General features: G+C 51.5%; 1 protein-coding gene across 1 annotated transcript in view; it reads left to right on the top strand.

Moving 5' to 3' along the window:
* The window catches only part of polr2a (RNA polymerase II subunit A), a 49,732-nt gene extending 36,216 nt beyond the window's left edge, over window positions 1–13,516 (top strand). The window contains exons 21-29 of the mRNA XM_067972284.1: window positions 369–615; window positions 1,586–1,686; window positions 2,658–2,765; window positions 3,948–4,130; window positions 6,052–6,255; window positions 9,313–9,499; window positions 10,911–11,024; window positions 11,178–11,327; window positions 11,448–13,516. Coding sequence (XP_067828385.1) covers window positions 369–615; window positions 1,586–1,686; window positions 2,658–2,765; window positions 3,948–4,130; window positions 6,052–6,255; window positions 9,313–9,499; window positions 10,911–11,024; window positions 11,178–11,327; window positions 11,448–12,541 — 2,388 coding nt within the window. The 3' untranslated portion in view covers window positions 12,542–13,516. The remainder of the gene's footprint in view (window positions 1–368; window positions 616–1,585; window positions 1,687–2,657; window positions 2,766–3,947; window positions 4,131–6,051; window positions 6,256–9,312; window positions 9,500–10,910; window positions 11,025–11,177; window positions 11,328–11,447) is intronic.
* The last annotated feature ends 706 nt before the right edge of the window (window positions 13,517–14,222 follow it).

Below are 14,222 nucleotides of genomic sequence, written 5' to 3'. Positions count from 1 at the left end.
TACATTGCAACAGTGACTACACTTGGAAAAAGTACTTCATTGGCTGTAAAGCGCTTTGGGACGTCCTGAGGTTGTGAAAGGCCCTGTGTAATTGCAAGTCTGAAGTCTGTGTCTCCTTTTCTTGGTGCCTGTGAATTTTATATTTTCTCCCATCACCTGAAGGTTGGGTCTCGGCTAGAGTTCCGGTTACACGTGGGAACCCGGACGGTCTGATTGGACAGGCAGCTGCTCCTCACTGTCTAGACTGCCACGTGAGGAGTGCCCACTTAGTTGAGTTACCAGTGGGGGTCAAGGGGAACTATATCCCAGTGTGAGGTATCACCATCAGGGGAATCGCTGTGTAATGATCCACGTTCCCCTTCTTACAGGACATCCTTTGTCGACTGGAACACACCACACTGAGAAAGGTCACGGCCAACACCGCCATTTACTATGATCCTGACCCCCAGAACACGGTGGTGTCTGAGGACCAGGAATGGGTGAACGTCTACTATGAAATGCCGGACTTCGACGTGACCCGGATTTCGCCTTGGCTGCTGCGTATCGAGCTGGACCGCAAGCACATGACCGACCGGAAACTGACCATGGAGCAGATCGCCGAGAAAATCAACGCTGGTGAGAAACCCGCGTGTTACTCTCCCTCTCCCTCTTTTCCCCCCACCCCGCACTGTGTTTTTCAAGTCATAGAATTGACACTAGGAGATGTGGGTTCCTCGCTGTTCCAGGGGTATAATTCCTCGGGCACTGACTGCCCACCCATCAGCCCTTTGCTAAAGAGGCCATTCTCCGATAGTCCAGTTGGTCAGTGTTGACCTGCTGCTCTATCAGGGTGAGTGTTACTGCTCAGATCACTCCTGTCCAGGTGCACTGTCCAACAGGTGCCGCTCGATGCTGACATTTCTCTCTCCGCACCCCCTTCCCAGCTCAGGAGCGTGTGGAGACACTCGCTTGTCACTCTGGCTGAGATCACCTCACCCGGTTTGGGTTGAATCCTCTTCGCGTGTGTTTGCTCGCTGACCAACATTGGCTCCCGGTCCAGCAACGCCTCCATTTTAAAATTCTCATCCTTGTTTTCAAATCCCTCCATGGCCTCACCCCTCCCTGTCTCTGTAACCTCCTCCAGCCCTACAACCTCTGAGATCTCTGCGCTCCTCCAATTCCGGCCTCTTGCGCATCCCCGATTTTCATCGTCCACCATTGGCGGCCGTGCCTTCAGCTGCCTCGGCCCTAAGCTGTGGAATTCCCTCCCTAAACCTCTCCACCTCTCTCTCCTCCTTTTAAGATGCTCCTTTAAAACCTACCTCTTTGACCAAGCTTTTGGTCACCTGTCGTAATATCTCCTTATGTAGCTCGGTGTCAAATTTTGTCTGATTACACTCCTGTGAAGCGCCTTAGAACGTTTTACTACGTTAAAGGCGCTATATAAATGTAGGTGGTTGTTGTTTGTGATTTCCTTGGGGAGCAGTGGAGAGAAGGACAACATAAAATGATTTTTTTTAAAAGAAACTTGTAGATGTGACTTTTTTAGTCTCCAGATGCCTGGCACTGCACTGTGTAACGTACAGCGGTGTTTTGTATCCGACAGGTTTTGGCGATGACTTGAACTGCATATTTAATGATGACAATGCGGAGAAACTGGTCCTGAGAATCCGAATCATGAACAGTGATGAGAATAAATTCCACGAGGTGAGAGGGGGTGGGAGACCTGGTGTGTGACACCCTGTTTAAAAAACCAGTCCGTCAGAACAGTGCACCAGTATTGTGAGGTAGCTCTAGGGGAAGGTGGTGACTGCAGTGCACAGTAGGGAACGTAGATCTTTAGTGTTTGATGGGAGTTCTTTAGTGTAGAGGGAGCTTTACTCTGTATCTAACCCTGTACTTGCCCTGGGAAAGTTTGATGGGACAGTGTAGAGGGAGCTTTACTCTGTATCTAACCCTGTACCTGCCTTGGGAGTGTTTGATGGGACAGTGTAGAGGGAGCTTTACTCTGTATCTAACCCTGTACCTGCCTTGGGAGTGTTTGATGGGACAGTGTAGAGGGAGCTTTACTCTGTATCTAACCCTGTACCCGCCCTGGGAGTGTTTGATGGGACAGTGTAGAGGGAGCTTTACTCTGTATCTAACCCTGTACCTGCCTTGGGAGAGTTTGATGGGACAGTGTAGAGGGAGCTTTACTCTGTATCTAACCCGTGCTGTACCTGCCCTGGGAGTGTTTGATGGGACAGTGTAGAGGGAGCTTTACTCTGTATCTAACCCTGTACCTGCCTTGGGAGTGTTTGATGGGACAGTGTAGAGGGAGCTTTACTCTGTATCTAACCCTGTACCTGCCTTGGGAGTGTTTGATGGGACAGTGTAGAGGGAGCTTTACTCTGTATCTAACCCTGTACCTGCCTTGGGAGAGTTTGATGGGACAGTGTAGAGGGAGCTTTACTCTGTATCTAACCCGTGCTGTACCTGCCCTGGGAGTGTTTGATGGGACAGTGTGGAGGGGAGCTTTACTCTGTATCTAAGCTGGGAGTACTCAACAGTGCCACTGGATGACTGAAATGGGAAAACATTGCCTTTTCTAACTTGATGAGCATGAAATTCAGTGACAGATTTTGGCCGTTGTGGACCTGTAATGGACTCACTCGTTCTAACCTTCATCACTGTTGCAGCAAGAGGAGGAGGTAGTGGACAAGATGGACGATGACGTATTCCTTCGGTGTATCGAGTCAAACATGCTCACAGACATGACATTGCAAGGAATCGAACAAATCAGTAAGGTGAGCTGTTTTTCACATCTTTCACCTGACGAAGGAGGAAGCCTCCGAAAGCTTGTGAATTTAAAATAAAATTGCTGGACTATAACTTGGTGTTGTAAAATTGTTTACAATTGTCTTTGGGGAGATTGCCGGAATGGGCTGAAAATGGATCAAAGATCCTGTTGCTGTGGGAGCCTGAATTAGTCGATTTTAAAAATTCTGTGGATGGTGAAAAGAGAGGTGGGGATTCTCCCTCCAATTGTTGACTCTAAATTATGAAGCAAAATGACATGAAATGTAATTTTAAAAAAATAGAGAAATACACACAAACGAGGGGTGGGGGAGTGAACGAAGGTGGGGGATGGAGAGAAGAGGGCCAAAATTGGGAAAATTATAAAAGTTTGGATGAAGGATGTCCTTCAGTCCACTTGATGTCCTCCTTCCAGGATATCAACCCTGCCCTGTCCCCCACTGCAGCATCGAGTTAGATTTCTTCAGTCCAACATCCTCCCCTTCCTGACCAGGAGCTCCAGCTGTTGCCCGCCCCCTGTATAAATGCTCCTGACCCGAGTCCTAAACCTTCCATTCGTGTCCCTAGACCTGTGTCTTGCTCTCTTGTTCACATGTCAGCCGTGGCTCAGTGGGTAGCACTCTTACACGTTGTGGGTTCGAGCCCCCACTCCAGAGACTTGAGCCCCATAATCTAGGCCGACCCTCCCAGTTGCCAGTATTGAGGGAGCGCTGCACTGTCGAATGTGCCGTCTTTCGGATGAGACGTTAAACCGAGGACCCGTCTGCCCTCTCGGGTGGACGTAAAAGATCCCACGGCCACTATTTCGAAGAAGAGCCGGGGAGTTCTCCCCGGTGTCCTGGGGCCAATATTTATCCCTCAACCAACATCACTAAAAAAAAAACAGATGATCTGGTCGTTATCACATTGCTGTTTGTGGGATCTTGCTGTGTGCAAATTGGCTGCTGCGTTTCCTACGTTACAACGGTGACTACACTTCAAACGTAGTTTATCGGCTGTAAAGCGCTTTGGGACGTCCTGAGATGGTGAAAGACGCTGTAGAAATGCAAGTTTGTTTGTTCTTATTGTTGAGTATTGGAACGAGCGGCTGCTGTGTGTAACTTGCCGCTGCATTGTACTGTTTGGGTTGTTGCTTTTTATGTAACATGTTCCTGCTGCCCGCTCCCCTCTAGGTGTACATGCACCTCCCCCAGACAGACAACAAGAAGAAGATAATCATCACAGAGGACGGGGAGTTCAAAGCCCTCCAGGAGTGGATTCTGGAGACCGATGGGGTCAGCCTGATGCGGGTACTGAGCGAGAAGGACGTGGACCCCGTCCGCACCACCTCCAACGACATCGTGGAGATCTTCACGGTAACTATCAGGGCCGTTTTAACTCTCAGTCGTCACTGACCATCTGTCTCTGGGGGGGTGGGGGTTACCATTTAGAGTACCAAGTACCTGATGCTGCTTCAGATTTGTCCCCGTCCATCAGATTTCATAGAATGATACAGCACAGAAGGAGGCCGTTCAGCCCATCGTGCATGTGCCGGCTCTTTGAAAGAGCTATCCAATTAATCCCACTCCCCCCTGCTCTTCCCCCATAGCCCTGCAAATTTTTCCTTGTATATATGGATGTGAACCCTGGTCCCAGGGGTGAATTAAAGATCATTAAATACAGAGAGAGAAACGGGAGATTGACACTTTTCGGGTAGAGGGGCCCTGATCAGAACAGTTCGTCTTACACCCAGAAAGTTACCTTCTACCTCTTTTCCCCTTTCCAGATGCTGGCGGACCTGCTGTGTATCCAGCATTTGCCCCCTCTGACGTGCTTTGTAAAACCCTCGTACCACTCCGCTCCTACTTTGTGTGTTTTGTTTTTCTTGTATGCTTAACCCCATCTTCGGTCCACCCAGCCTTGACCCGTACAGTAAGCGAGTGGTGACATGTCCCCTGTCGAGTGGTCTCGGGACTGCTCAGACGTAGCTTCCCCCTCTCTGCAGGAAAAGTACTGAAGGCCAATGCCTGACATCTTTCCCCGATCCAGAAAAGAGGCAGAATTTTCCCCGTAATCCCTGCCCGGATGTCTTGTGCGTGGTTTGAGGTGGCAGTCATCTCCAGCTTTTGACCATGATTGCTGGCAGGCTATTCGACTGTGACGGTCATCAGGCCCAAGCACGGCCCTGTTCTAACCTGCCGTTGGTGCAGCTTAAAGCCGGGCCTTTTGGATAGTGATCAGGAGTGGGGAAATGGGACTTCTCTTTCCTTCCCTCTTTCTTCATAAGAGATGCTGCAACCAATTGCAGCCACTCTTGCTATTGCGATTGGCTAACTGGGCACAGATGGGATCCAATCTTGTACCTTGTTGGTCCATGTAGCTCAGAATGGTGTCTTTTCCTTTTTGAGCTGTTAACAAGGACGACCCCCCACCGGCCCCATACACATTTTTAAAATCTCTTGAGCACCAGTGATCTGGCACTCGGCATCCAATGCTCTGCTTCTGCCCAAAGAGTCTGTCCTAAACTACAAGTTAGTTCTGTCGTGAAGTGTTTGGTGCCTCTGGGTGCTGACCGTGCCTTGGCACCTTTTGGTTGAGTCTTTTGTCTCCTGCTGTCCTGGCCGGCCTCCCATCTTCCATCTTCCACCCTCTGTAAATTGAACCCATCCCAAACTCTGCTGCCCGTATCCTAACTCGCATCGTTCACCCATCACCCTCTGTGCTCGCTGACCGACATCGGCTTCCGGTCCGGCAACGCCTCGATTTTAAAATTCTCATCCTTGTTTTCAAATCCCTCCATGGCCCTCGCCCCCCCCCTCCCTATCTCTGTAACCTCCTCCAGACCGACAACCTCTGAGATCTCTGCGTCCCTCCAATTCTGGCCTCTTGTGTATCCCCAGTTTGCTTGACTCCACCATTGGCGGCCGTGCCTTCAGCTGCCTGGGCCCTAAGCTCTGGAATTCCCTCCCTAAACCTCTCCCTCTTCCTTTTAAGACGCTCCTGAAAACCTACCTTTTTGAACGAGCACCTGTCCTAATATCTCATGTGACTCGCTGTCAAATTTTATCTGATTACGCTCCTGTGAAGCGCCTTGGACGTTTTAGTATGTTAAAGGCGCTATATAAATGGAAATTGTTAGCTTTCAATGCCTGTGAGTTTGTAGATTGCGACAGTATTTGCATGCGGTAAGTTCTTGAGAAGCCCTCCTGTAGGGTTTGGAGTTGGGGACTGAAGATTGTGCCCTGGTTGTTTGTTTGCTCGACCCTCTTGACCCGAGCCTTCCTGCCTCTGTTCCAGGTGCTCGGTATTGAAGCAGTGCGAAAGGCCTTGGAGCGAGAGCTGTACCATGTCATCTCCTTCGACGGTTCCTACGTCAACTACCGCCACTTGTCGCTGCTGTGCGACACCATGACCTGCAGGGGTCATTTAATGGCCATCACTCGTCACGGTGTAAACCGGCAGGATACCGGTCCACTCATGAAGTGCTCCTTTGAGGAAACGGTAATAACCGTGCGGGGGGGGAATGGGAAGTGTTTCACACAGAGGCAGGCCAAGCTGGAGTTGTCTGACAATAAATCTCACTCGTATAACGAGTTGCTCCCGAATGACCACAGCCTGTAATGGAACCGCGGATCCCAGGTTCGATACTGGTCGGTGCCAAGTGTGGACAGAAATTGGAAGTATTTCTGACCAGCCCCTTTTTTAACTGCATTATAAAACAGATGGGGCCTGAATTTCCCTGGGGGTTCCCCACCATTTCCATGAGGGATCCCTCCGTATTCCCAGTGGAAGACTGGCGGAACAGGCTCGAGGGGCTGAATGGCCTGCTCCTGTTTCTATGTTGAAACACACCCCCCCCCACCTCCTTTAGAATTTCACTCGTAACTGTTTTAAAACCCGGCTGCCTCAGACACCTGTCTCACGCCAAACTCGGCCCAAGTGTTATGGGAGGCTATTGGGCCGTCTTCAAAGCTTACGGCAGGAATCGAGCCACATTCGATCAAAGCCATCGGCCCCAATATTAGTGGGGGAAATGCGGCAAGCCAGGCAGATACAGGCTGGCCGGAAAAACCAGTACAGGAGGCCGCAGCCGGGGACCCTTGGGGACGGACCTCGGCAATCGGGAGGGCAGCAGGCTCCATATCCGGGGTGGGAGGGGGAGAGAGGCCGCGATCAGCAAGAAGGAAGGCTGAAGGCTTCCTTGAGGGGCCGTTGTGGGGGTTGGGAGCATTCCTGCTCCTCCTGGCTGTTAAAAAGCACTTACCCTCTGGAGCCGGTAGCTCAAGCCTCCGTTTCACTATCTACTGACGCCATAGCTCGGTCTCGGTCCCAGTCCCACACTGGGTGTTACACCTCTCCACTAACACCGTAGCTCACTCCCAGTCCCACAGTGGGTGTTTCACTCTCCACTAACACCGTAGCTCACTCCCAGTCCCACAGTGGGTGTTACACCTCTCCACTAACACCGTAGCTCACTCCCAGTCCCACTCTGGGTGTTTCACTCTCCACTAACACCATAGCTCACTCCCAGTCCCACTCTGGGTGTTTCACCTCTCCACTAACACCGTAGCTCACTCCCAGTCCCACACTGGGTGTTTCACTCTCCACTAACACCGTAGCTCACTCCCAGTCCCACACTGGGTGTTTCACTCTCCACTAACACCGTAGCTCACTCCCAGTCCCACACTGGGTGTTTCACTCTCCACTAACACCGTAGCTCACTCCCAGTCCCACACTGGGTGTTTCACCTCTCCACTAACACCGTAGCTCGAGCTCACTCCCAGTCCCACTCTGGGTGTTTCACTCTCCACTAACACCGTAGCTCACTCCCAGTCCCACTCTGGGTGTTTCACTCTCCACTAACACCGTAGCTCACTCCCAGTCCCACACTGGGTGTTTCACCTCTCCACTAACACCGTAGCTCACTCCCAGTCCCACTCTGGGTGTTTCACTCTCCACTAACACCGTAGCTCGAGCTCACTCCCAGTCCCACTCTGGGTGTTTCACTCTCCACTAACACCGTAGCTCACTCCCAGTCCCACTCTGGGTGTTTCACTCTCCACTAACACCGTAGCTCACTCCCAGTCCCACACTGGGTGTTACACCTCTCCACTAACACCGTAGCTCACTCCCAGTCCCACTCTGGGTGTTTCACTCTCCACTAACACCGTAGCTCACTCCCAGTCCCACACTGGGTGTTTCACCTCTCCACTAACACCGTAGCTCACTCCCAGTCCCACTCTGGGTGTTTCACTCTCCACTAACACCGTAGCTCGAGCTCACTCCCAGTCCCACTCTGGGTGTTTCACTCTCCACTAACACCATAGCTCGAGCTCACTCCCAGTCCCACACTGGGTGTTTCACCTCTCCACTAACACCGTAGCTCACTCCCAGTCCCACACTGGGTGTTTCACCTCTCCACTAACACCGTAGCTCACTCCCAGTCCCACACTGGGTGTTTCACCTCTCCACTAACACTGTAGCTCACTCCCAGTCCCACTCTGGGTGTTTCACTCTCCACTAACACCATAGCTCGAGCTCACTCCCAGTCCCACACTGGGTGTTTCACCTCTCCACTAACACCGTAGCTCACTCCCAGTCCCACTCTGGGTGTTTCACTCTCCACTAACACCATAGCTCGAGCTCACTCCCAGTCCCACTCTGGGTGTTTCACTCTCCACTAACACCGTAGCTCACTCCCAGTCCCACTCTGGGTGTTTCACTCTCCACTAACACCATAGCTCACTCCCAGTCCCACACTGGGTGTTACACCTCTCGACTAACACCGTAGCTCACTCCCAGTCCCACTCTGGGTGTTTCACTCTCCACTAACACCATAGCTCGAGCTCACTCCCAGTCCCACACTGGGTGTTTCACCTCTCCACTAACACCGTAGCTCACTCCCAGTCCCACTCTGGGTGTTTCACTCTCCACTAACACCATAGCTCGAGCTCACTCCCAGTCCCACTCTGGGTGTTTCACTCTCCACTAACACCGTAGCTCACTCCCAGTCCCACTCTGGGTGTTTCACTCTCCACTAACACCATAGCTCACTCCCAGTCCCACTCTGGGTGTTTCACCTCTCCACTAACACCGTAGCTCACTCCCAGTCCCACACTGGGTGTTACACCTCTCGACTAACACCGTAGCTCACTCCCAGTCCCACTCTGGGTGTTTCACTCTCCACTAACACCGTAGCTCACTCCCAGTCCCACTCTGGGTGTTTCACTCTCCACTAACACCGTAGCTCACTCCCAGTCCCACTCTGGGTGTTTCACTCTCCACTAACACCGTAGCTCACTCCCAGTCCCACTCTGGGTGTTTCACCTCTCCACTAACACCGTAGCTCACTCCCAGTCCCACTCTGGGTGTTACACCTCTCCACTAACACCATAGCTCACTCCCAGTCCCACTCTGGGTGTTTCACCTCTCCACTAACACCGTAGCTCACTCCCAGTCCCACTCTGGGTGTTACACCTCTCCACTAACACCGGTGCAGCTGCTCGGGACAGCAGTATCTCGCTGAATATCGGTGGCCTGACTCTTCCTCTGATCCAGGTGGATGTTTTGATGGAGGCTTCGGCTCACGGTGAAATGGACCCGATGAAGGGGGTCTCGGAGAACATCATGCTGGGGCAGCTGGCACCGGCGGGAACTGGTGCTTTCGACCTGCTGCTCGACGCCGAGAAGTGCAAGTACGGCATGGAGATTCCGACCAACATTGGTGGGATCGGAGTCGGAGGACGTGAGTGTTCAGTCTTTCCGATAAACTGTAGAATGTTCTCGTACAATAAATGGCGTCGTGGATTGTGTCTGTTGGGCAGAAGGCAGTCAGTGGGTGGAGGGACAGGTGAGGGAGAGAATTCCTTTAAAGGCAGGTATGTAACAGTATAGGTCAGATAATCCCAGGATATCAACTTGGTCATGTTCATATTGCAGCTGGATGTTATAATGGGAGAGCTGGGGTATCGCAGAGAGGGGTTTCACTGAGCTCAACGATCTCATTAAGTAGCAGCTTGTACGTTGGAAGGGTACGATGGTGTACACTGCCGAGATTTCAGCTGTTCAATTGAACGCGAGCTATTGTGATATTCGGAATGGGGAGAAGAAAGGTGTAGAAGGTACATAAACCAAAGGTTACTGTCGAGAGAGAGACTGAAGGTGAATTCTCTTGCAGTCTTGTTACTAGTTGTTACTGAATACACTTTGTCTGGAAGAATTTGAAGACCCTGTTAATCTGGGTGAGTTTTTACACCAGATAACTAAGGTCTAGGAGGAAGGATCTGTTCAGAGTAAGGAGAGAAAGAATGCTGGAAATGGGAAGCTGTGGAAACTTTCAGCGGGTCAGTCACTGTCTGAAGGAGGCTAACATTGTACCGTTAGTCAGTGTCTGTCTCTCTGTCTTGCATCATCATTGTTAAAACCAAATTTTCAACAAAAGTCCTTCCAGCAGCAATCTATGACAATCGAACATCAATAGGCGATAGATAAATAAGTGTTACTTCAATCAGTCTCGTGCTGTTTGGGGAAATTCATCCATTTCCTGGCAGTTAAATTGCTGGTGCAGTGAATTAGATTTAATGAACTAGAATTAGACTCACTGGGAATGGGACTTTCACCTCCAGGACCAGAGTTTGAATTCAGCCCAGATCGATGGGAATAAAAGTTTGGCTTTGTTCAGGCTGTAAGGGCCCCTCTTGTAAATGAGTTTGGCCATAGCACAAAACTGACAGATTTCATGAATGAAGACTGAGGGGTGATGTGGGAATGTCCCACTGGTCCAGCGGGGGATCAGTGTTCTGAGCACCTTTTTAAAGGAAGAGACGGAGAGGTTTAGGGAGGGAATTCCAGAGCTTAGGGCCCAGGCAGCTGAAGGCACGGCCGCCAATGGTGGAGCGATGGGAATCGGGGGATGCGCAAGAGGCCAGAATTGGAGGAGCGCAGAGATCTCGGAGGGTCATAGGGGCTGGAGGAGGTCACAGAGATAGAGATAGAGATAGGGAGAGGGACGAGGGCCATGGAGGGATTTGAAAACAAGGATGTGAATTTTAAAATGGAGGCGTTCCCGGACCGGGAGCCAGTGTAGGTCAGCGAGCACAGGTCCAGCTCAGGATGTCTGAATAACTTTATGAACAATGTTTAAATGTTATTTGCAGCTACTGGAATGTTCTTTGGCTCGGCGCCCAGCCCAATGGGAGGAATGTCTCCAGCTATGACTCCATGGAACCAGGGAGCAACTCCTGCATATGGAGCCTGGTCTCCCAGTGTGGGTGAGTACAGGAATCGTTCATCGTAACAATGTAAAACAGTCGGCCGCCAATGTCCGAGGGAGACGGTATCGAGGGCCGCTCACCCGGGAATGTGACATTTAACGTGGCAGTTACGATGTGAAGAGATTGATTTCTCCTGATCTTGTGCCGCAGGTAGTGGGATGACCCCAGGGGCTGCCGGCTTCTCTCCGAGTGCGGCCTCCGATGCCAGCGGCTTTAGTCCCGGATATTCTCCCGCTTGGTCTCCAACTCCCGGCTCTCCTGGATCACCAGGTCCATCCAGCCCCTACATTCCATCTCCAGGTCAGTACTGAAGGATCGGTAGTAATCCTGTTATCAGATTTGAAGTGTTTTACCAGCAGGTCTCGGTCACTGGAATAAACTGACCTCTTCTGTTGTGTTTTCTCTCTCTTTTCTCCCCAGGCGGGGCCATGTCTCCCAGCTATTCGCCCACGTCTCCCGCGTATGAGCCGCGGTCTCCTGGTGGTTACACGCCTCAGAGTCCCAGTTACTCCCCGACGTCACCCTCCTACAGTCCCACCTCACCGTCCTACTCTCCAACCAGTCCAAACTACAGCCCCACCAGCCCCAGCTACTCTCCTACCAGCCCGAGTTACAGCCCGACCTCTCCCAGTTACAGCCCCACCAGCCCCAGTTATTCTCCCACCTCTCCCTCCTATTCCCCGACCAGCCCCAGCTACTCGCCGACCTCTCCGAGCTACAGCCCTACGAGTCCCAGTTACTCTCCGACCTCCCCCAGCTACTCGCCCACCAGCCCCTCTTACAGCCCGACCTCTCCCAGCTACTCCCCGACCTCTCCCTCTTACTCTCCAACCAGTCCAAGCTACTCCCCGACCTCGCCCAACTACACCCCCACCTCCCCCAGCTACTCCCCCACCTCTCCGAGCTATTCCCCGACCTCCCCCAGCTACACTCCCACCTCCCCGAATTACAGCCCTACCTCTCCCAGCTACTCCCCTACTTCTCCCAGTTACTCCCCTACCTCGCCCAGCTACTCCCCATCCAGTCCGCGCTACACACCGCAGTCTCCAACTTACACGCCCAGTTCTCCCAGTTACAGCCCCAGCAGTCCCAGCTACTCGCCCACCAGCCCCAAATACTCGCCCACCAGCCCTTCCTACAGCCCCAGCTCGCCGGAATACACACCCACCTCTCCGAAATACTCCCCCACCTCCCCCAAGTACTCCCCCACCTCTCCGAAATACTCCCCCACCTCGCCCACCTACTCTCCCACCACCCCCAAGTACTCCCCGACCAGCCCGACCTACTCCCCAACCTCCCCGGTCTACACCCCCACCTCCCCCAAGTACTCGCCCACCTCCCCCACCTACTCGCCCACCTCTCCGAAATACTCACCCACCTCGCCCACTTACTCGCCCACCAGCCCCAAGGGGTCGACCTACTCCCCTACCTCGCCAGGCTACAGCCCCACCTCCCCAACCTACAGCCTCACCAGCCCGGCTATCAGCCCCGAGGACAGCGACGAGGAGAACTGAAGAAAGGGGAGGGAGGAGAGAGCGAGCCACTGTCTCTCTGCCGCCTCGAATCGTCCCACGTGTGCAGACGGTGCCTGTCTGCGCTTTTTAATACAGACGCTCTCCAGTATTCGAACTGGACTTTGATTTTCGCTCGTGCGGTTTTCATGTTTTATATCAACGTTGACGAAACAGGAGCGAGCTGCAGAATCCTGGAAAGTTTTTAAAAATCCAAGAAGATTTGGAAGGAAAGGAAAAAAAAACAAACTGTATAATTTGAATATATATTTTTTTTTTCTTTTGCTATTGGACACTTAGAATTCTGGGTGCGGTAATGGGTTAATGAAGGTTTTGGGAACCTTTGCCCATTCGCGCCTGCACAAGTGTGAATTCTGAATCTCTCTCGTTCTTTGGGAATAATTGCTTACTTGTGGCCGTCGCTGGGCGTCTCCCCAGTAACCCAGGCCGCCGGATCGTGTCAGCTGATTGAGGTTCTGACTGTGGCCGCACAATGGTTTATTTATACGTGGATGTGATTGTGCTTTAAGGAAAGCACCGTGCAAGGGATCCACTCCGTCTGGAAGGAAGCAAGAGGTAACTCGACAGGTCTCTGATGGAGGGGTGGGGGGTACAGGCAGTGACTAAAATAAAGGGGTTGACATGTGAAACAGACGACCTCTCACTCCCTCCCCTCCCCTCACCCCCAGCTGTATCCGTGCAGCAGGGAAGGAGATGGGTCATTTTCTATTTTGGGATGGCGGGGTGGGGTGGGGAGAGAGAGAGAGAGCGCACGGAGATTTCTCTGGCCCGTCTGTTTCCAATGTGACTCTTGTAACTTCACTGTAAAAAAATGGGATATGAAAGCTGTTTCAAAAAGGGCAAACATTTGGTTGGCCTGACTTGTGTACAGAACATTTACTAGTCTTTTTCCTGTTTTCTCTTTGGAAATGTTGGAAAAATACTAAAAAAAAATAAAGTTTTACTAATTTTTGTGGAGTTCTGAGTTTCTTGTACTAATTTAGATTGTGGTTTTTTTCATATTATTTGTGCTGTTGAAACTTTCCTTCAAATGTTGGGGCTTTGCTTCCTGGGCCTTGTGGAGATTATGTAGCTGGTGTTGGTAAATTGTATACTCCAGTTTACACTGTTCCCATTACTGTCTTATCAGATGGTAAGAAATCTCCCTCTAAACCAGGCTGTGTTGGCTAGAACTACTAAATTTATCTACAAAAGATAAATATTAGGCACAAACTAGACAATACAGCAGCAGATGCCAGAGAGCTCACTGGTGCCTCCTGTTACACAGGGACAGGAGGAGGCCGTTCAGCCCCTCGAGCCTGTTCTGCCATTCAATTAGATCATGGCTGATCTGTATCTTAACTCCATCTTGGTTCTATAACCCTTAATAAATCCCCTTACCCAACAAAAATCTATCAATCTTTTGAAATTTTCAATTGACCCCCAGCCTCAACAGCTTTATGGGGGAGAGAGTTCCAGATTTCCACTCCCCTTTGTGTGAAGAAGTGCTTCCTGACATCACCCATGAACGGCCTGGCTCTAATTTTAAGGTTCTGCCCCCTTGTTCTGGACTCCCCCCACCCCCCCCCCCCCCAACCAGAGGAAATAGCAGGACAAATCCAATCCGGACGATTACTGCCCCATCAGTCTACTCTCAGTCATCAGCAAAGTGATGGAAGGTGTC

The sequence above is a fragment of the Heptranchias perlo genome, chromosome 35, assembly GCF_035084215.1.
Source record: "Heptranchias perlo isolate sHepPer1 chromosome 35, sHepPer1.hap1, whole genome shotgun sequence".
NCBI lineage: Eukaryota > Metazoa > Chordata > Chondrichthyes > Hexanchiformes > Hexanchidae > Heptranchias > Heptranchias perlo.
The sequence above is the reverse complement of the archived record's forward strand: the minus strand, read 5'-3'. Positions and strand labels throughout refer to the sequence as shown.